The following is a 6,459-nucleotide window of genomic DNA, read 5'->3' as shown; positions in this document are numbered from 1 at the left end:
ATTTAATTCAGAGACCTTTATAAAGTGTATTAAGTTGTTCTTCTGCTTCAAAAAACTCATATTGCTTTGTACATTTTACCCTACATTTAATTTTTTGTCCTATCTTTTGAATCTTTGGTGCAAGGAATGCTGGCTGAGGGGTGCTCTGGAGAAGGTCTGCTGGGTACATGCTATTAAAAGCCCCAACAAAATCAGAAAATCTAAATTCTGAACAGGAAGAGAAATACTTCCATTTTCTTTTAAAACAAAGCTCCCTTTGCATATTCTTCTCCCACATCGTGTAAGAATAAAATGTACAGATTCAAGACTCAAGAGACTGTTTTTAGCAGGCAGTGGAAGTAAAGAGGTGGAAAACTGACCTTGTCAAATGTTTGCTGGATGCATGTACCTCCATTTCATTGCTTTTGTACTCATTCAGCTCTTTCCGAATTGCTGCCTGGGGATTGAAAATAGAAAAACAAAGAATTATATATTAAAAGTAATTTTATATTTGTGAGCATTGCAAAATGCCAGACTTGCAGAACAGTTTTCTACAGTAGAAATTGCAGGTATTGGGTATAGCAGAGCCCACTGTGCTGGCAGAGACACAGAATATTTAGGTTCTATGGATTGGTGACACAACCCTTCTCATTCATTATTGATTGCTGACAGGGCCACTGCTGTCTAGAAGCACTTCTGACAGAATAACACCCCAGGGCTTATTGTCTCACATTTAATAAGATTCCAGTTAAAATTTATTAAAGACTAACAGGAGCTGCCAAGCAATTGATCCTTTTCCAGCTCCTGACCCTGACTCCCCGATGGGAGCCACCAGCACATGCAGTTGAACTGTCATTTTGGTTTTGCTTGTGAACCTGCCTTGTTAGCAATAATTGAAACTAGGAAAAGCCTAATTTTAATAAAAGCTGAGTACCTACAAGGAAAATACAAAATCATTATTTATTGATTACTGTAGAATATTCACCATTTTGCTCAGGAGAAGAGCTGCTGGAGGAGAAATGCTCTGTTCCTTTTCCATATGAGTCCTCTGAACCCATTTGGTTTTTTTACTGAGGATGGAGACTGAAGGGTTTGAGCTCCACATCTCAGAACAAAACCACAAGTAACAGTCCTGTGTTTGCCATTTTGCCAGTACATCTCAGGTCCCTGCTCCTCCTGCTTCCTGCAGCCCTGAAACCTCCCAACTTATCCAGCAGCACTCCCAGCTGGAATCTAGAGCTGAACTGCTCTTACTGCTCAAGGACATCAGTGTGACAGTTCGACTGGGATGGAAATCAGTGAGTGGCAGGTATGTGACACAAACTGAGTGTTTGTTTGTGCTCCTGAGAATGTGGGTCAAGTGACTCCTTGAGCATTCCTAGGGAAGAGGAGAGGAAATCTTTGCATGTTTAGAAACATAGCAGAGAATATTTGTGTGTCTGGGACAAAACTTCCAGTCTGAGAAGAAACATTAATGTTATATTGGCTGGAAATGGTTTTGAGTTGGAGCCCAATGATTGTATCCACCTTTTTGGGTGGGCTGGGTAGAAGCCCTTCCAGCACTAAAGAGGCATTTTTATAAATAGCATTTTTCCTGACAGGTTGCATTGGTCAGTGTGATCTCAGCATAGAAAATAATGGTGAACTGTACAGAGATTAAATGTCCCAGTGGTTAAATGTCGTTGCAGAATGTGATGTATCATTCCAGACAAAGCAAGGAGAAAGCAGCTGTGTGTGATTTTAGCTCTGGCAGTACCTTGTCTGCTGCTGAGAGTCGTGTCCACGGTTTGTCTGCTCTCCTGTCGTAGTCCTGTGCCTTTGCCACTTCCACATAATCACTGAATCGAATCAGGATTTTTCTGTCTCTCAGTTCATCGACTGTAGGTCTCTGGTTAAGCTGTATTCAGTCATTTTGAAAAATAAAACCAGGGTTAATAACAAAGGTATCAGTAAAATATGCGATTTTTCTGCTTCTTACCCTAGTGTGCATTTATGTGGAGGGAAAACCACCCAATCCTTGGAAATTTCAGGGAATATTAATCATTTGGAGGACCATTAGCAGAGTAGTAATGGTCTAAATGGGCTGCAGCACAATGCCTTTAGAATGGACAAAAGAAAATATTTTAACCTGGCTACCAATCAAATACACTTGCAAAATGTAAAGGAATCCTGGTGGATTTGGTAAGTTCTCTGGATGACAGTGGATCCTGTTGGGGTGTTCTGCAGGCAGAGGCAGATTGTCTGGGTGAGATTCTCATGGCTGGATCCACTGTAAGAATTTTAGTTTGGCTTTAGTGAGTTATCGGCGTGTTTGGTTTCCAATTCCCATAGGGATTCCCAGGAACAGAACAACAACAACTAGTTCTGGGAATACTTCAAACACAAAGAGGAATGTTCCAGTGGAGCACACCTGGGGCTCAGCAGGGACTCAGCTCTGCCAGCTACTGCTCCAGTGAATGAAAATGTCCTTTTCTAGCAATATATACCCAATATACTCTGACTTACAGTTTATATGTAAGTATTCTACTAAGTCTTATGGAGCTGAGAAAAGGTAGGGATTTTTATAATCCCTGTTACTAAACACTATGAGACACTGCTGAGGAGGTTGTATGTTAAGGGAGGTTCTGTGTAATAATGACTGGTTGGTGTTACAGTAGCTTTGCTAATTTCTAGAATTTCTGTTAGGTAATTTCTAAAAGCTAATAGCAGGTATTGCAAGTTTTTACCTTTCTTGTCAGTCTCTGTTTGATTTCCCTTCTTTCTTCCTGCTCCGTCTGATCATTTCGTTCTGCAGAGAATATAAAAAAAAAGATGACTTTCCTCATGAGGGAATTTGGGGTTTTCCCAAGTTCCAGGCAATAAGAGCACAGAAAAACGAGGAGCTGGTTCTTGGTTGTGTTAAGTCAGTTCATCTCTGTGTCATGTATCAGAACATGGAGCTACCTCTGTGGGAGGACAAGGCATTGCTTCCAATGGCAGGTTCCCTGTGCTCTGAACTCCAGCTCCAAGCAGATTTAATAAAACAGCAGCCACACCAACTCTCCACTTGTAGAAACTTGAGAAGGAAAATCAAAATATCCCATAGCTGGTTAATGATCATGTTTTACTCTCCATATTGCTGGAGCCATTCACTGCTCTTGGATGCTGAGGAGCCTCATTGCAGCAGCTCCAGGGAAAGTATGTTCTGTCCTCTCTCCTGGGTTTCTCAGGCTACATGGTGGCAGTGCTGCAGTGCTGGGCTGTGACCTGCACGTTTTGCTTTCCCTGCTCCTCCTGCCATGAGAAGCTCTTTATCCTCCCGGGGTTCCTTTGCAGTGCTCTGTCCTACCCCAGCCAGCCTGGCTTTGTGTGTTGTGCCTATTAACATTCAAGCCGTGAGAACTCCTCCACACTGGCTCTAAAAATAGCCTGGAGTGCTGTAACGCTGCTGAAATCCATCCCCTGCCTTAGGAAACAAGTTAATGGCGTTTCTATTTCCAGTACTATCTGTTACTAAATCAGGAGTGAGCCCATGACCTGAACAAAGCTGCAGAGAAAGGTTTAACCATTGTGGGATTCTCGGGATGCTCCTGTGAAGCCTATTACACCACTTGCATGAGATATTTCCAGTGTTAAACACACATGTGATTTCTAACGTGCCTCAAAAAACCACCAACAGTGCAAATGAGTTTCCAAAAAGCTATTTTTAATAATGAAGTGTTCTCCCTGATTTTTATGCTCATTAGACTACGCTGAAATCCAATCATAAGTGTCTATTTAAAGTAGTGTAGTAGTGCAGAGCTACAACTGGCTGTAGTAGAAGTGTAAATCAGAGAATTTAAAATGCTGTAATGTGCTTTATTACAGTTCAGTGGCAAGGCAAGAAATGTAAAGAGAACAGGTCAGCTAAAATTAGTGCTGTGTCAGGGATGAGCAGCTATTTCAGTGGGGAATGTTTAAAAAGAGAACAGGCTTTAAAAAGCAGAGGGTATTCTTAGATGTAGAGATACCTGCAAGAGGTTATTCATTCAGCTTTAATTCACCCCTTTTAGAGTAGATATTTCTATATGTATTTCTTATTAAAAAAAGAGAATTTTCCATGGCATGGTGCCTTTCTAAGACATGGTGTGATATGCAGTGAGAGAATTGCCCAGAGGAGCTGTGGCTGCCCCTGGATCTCTGGAAGTGTTCCAGGCCAGGTTGGACAGGGCTTGGAGCAACCTGGGCTAGTGGAAGGTGTCCCTGCCCATGGCAGGGCATGGAACAAGATGAACTTTAAGGTCCCTTCCAACCAATTCATTCCATGATTCAATGAGTCTAATTCCTAAAGGAAAGCCAAAAATACACATTTCTGTTAAAAAAATGCTTTTCCAAGTATGCTCAACATGCAGTGACCCATTTCTATTTGACATTCACTCGGGTTCAGTGCTCATTCCCAGCTGTGAGAAATAAAAGAAATAGTCCTTTTACAAAAAAAAAAAAAAAAAAAAAAAAAAAGGAAGATTTGATAGGAAATGCTGGCAAGGGCATTTTAGAACTCAGGCATTATTACTGAGACAATCCAGAGAGGCTTTTCCCACCCCCATCACTCTGCCCACACAGATCCATTCATTACTGAGGGCTGGGTTTATAAGTCTCAGCAGAGATGCTCCCAATCCTGAGGGGGCCTGGGCAGTGCTATAATTCATTCTGCTGCTCTGGCAGTTCTTCAGGGAACCCTCAGCTCTGCACGACACTAAAACAATTGCTTGAGCTGAGAATGAAATAAGAATTGTACACAGTGGTTCAAGAGATGCCTCCTTGAATGTGAAATTCAGCTCTTTGTGGAGGACAGAGGACACATCTGACACCTGGGTTGTGATTTTAGTTCAAGCTTTTCATGCTTGGTGGGAAACCAGCAGTGTTTCTATAGATAAAGGACTTGGAAGATGAACAAAATTATAAGAAAGTGTTGGCTTTCAGTTTGCTTTTTATGTGTTAATCTCAGAAACATCTCCCTAAGGGAGATAAGAAATCACTTTTTGAAATCTTGCTGAGATTCACTTTAAAATAACAGGAGTTGCACTTAGGCTTGTGCAATATGCTTCTCTTTTTGCCAGAGTTGTACTAATGTGACTTGTAGGTCCTTAAGAGAGCTTTGGGGGTAGCATTGCTTCTGTCAGCAGTATAAACTATGAACATCCAAGGGGCTGGGAAATTCAAAGTTTAAAGGTGTGCAACCCTTTGTACCTGGAGGAGGTTGTGGTGATTTCACTGAAGGGCATCTGTACTCTACAGCTCTGCATGTCACACCCAATCCATGGAGGGGTTTTATAAAATCCATAACAAGAAGGCTACTGAAGCCTATTTTAAAAGCTATTTTAAAGTCCATAACAAAAATTTCTATTAATAAGAGGAGCCTTTACTAATTTCTGAGTTCACTCAAAACTGAGAGCAGAGTTGTTGCACCTGTCCAGCAGTTGAAGTTTATACCTGGCACAGCTCTGTGGTGACTGTAGCTCTTCACAGGATACTCAGCTTTTTATATAATGGCAGAGGTAAATAAAATGGAAGTGGTTCTGAACCTGTGTAAAGCCTGAGCAACTCAACAGAAGTCAATAAATTTGCTCCATGCTGGAAGCTCTTTAAATGAGATACAAATCCAGCCCAGTATATTTAGCTGGAATTCAGGAACTATCTTTAATTCTGCTTTATCTTCTTTCTGCTTTATCTCTCTCTAAGCTCATTATATGAATGTATTCAAACTTTTTTATTATTGAAGCTGGTCAGTTTAACCCAGATTAAGGATGTAACCAGCACGCTTCAAAAAGTAAACATAAAAGAACAGATTTTTCAGTAGAGATCAGCTCTTCCTTAGCCAGGAAAAAAAACCCAAAGAAACAGATTTTCAGAGATCTTGGTTATTGACTCTTGAAAATCTGGCCCAACCTATTTCAGAATCTTGGGTTACTGCTTTTTCTTGCCTCTTGTGGTGGATGACAGGTGAAGTTTGGCCAAGTTCATCCCTCACATTTCAAGGGGGATATTCTTTTCTCATGGAGCTATACAAATGGTAAATACAGTTAATTTTCTGGGTGTAATCTGTGCATTGGAACAGTACAGAAAATACTGGTAAATATATGTTGACTGTGGAATTTCTTTGTGTCAAAACTGAAATGAAATCCCGGTAACTTCCATGGCAAGAGCACAAGGGGTTTTTTTTAGAAACCACTAAGAAAGTTCTGAGACATTAAATTTTAGGTAACACAATGTAGGTAACTTTTTTAGTAGCAAATTACAAGCCTGTGATTAAATATAAATTAAATTGCATAGGCAGCATTGCTTGTATGACAAATTTATGCTTGTTTAGTGAGAAATTATAGTTCACATCATTCTGGGTTCTGTCTTTCAACACTAACTAGACCATGAAAATAAAAGAAGCAATAAACTTTTCCTTTAAGCAGATAGATTCCCCCTCTCTTATGTCTGAGACAATTTCAAATCTCCCTCTCACCCTCCCCT

General features: G+C 40.6%; 1 protein-coding gene across 2 annotated transcripts in view; it reads right to left on the bottom strand.

Annotated features, from left to right (window-relative positions):
• The window catches only part of PHACTR3 (phosphatase and actin regulator 3), a 100,642-nt gene that overhangs the window by 1,758 nt on the left and 92,425 nt on the right, over nucleotides 1-6,459 (bottom strand). For both annotated transcript variants that reach the window (XM_017815308.1, XM_017815309.1), the window contains exons 10-12: nucleotides 2,706-2,767; nucleotides 1,736-1,876; nucleotides 360-436 (exon numbers count right to left, since the gene is read on the bottom strand). In XM_017815308.1, coding sequence (XP_017670797.1) covers nucleotides 360-436; nucleotides 1,736-1,876; nucleotides 2,706-2,767 — 280 coding nt within the window. The remainder of the gene's footprint in view (nucleotides 1-359; nucleotides 437-1,735; nucleotides 1,877-2,705; nucleotides 2,768-6,459) is intronic.

Source organism: Lepidothrix coronata, unplaced genomic scaffold (genome assembly GCF_001604755.1).
Source record: "Lepidothrix coronata isolate B3197 unplaced genomic scaffold, Lepidothrix_coronata-1.0 Scaffold49, whole genome shotgun sequence".
In the NCBI taxonomy this organism is placed as follows: Eukaryota; Metazoa; Chordata; class Aves; order Passeriformes; family Pipridae; genus Lepidothrix; species Lepidothrix coronata.
This window is presented reverse-complemented; position numbering and strand designations above follow the sequence as displayed.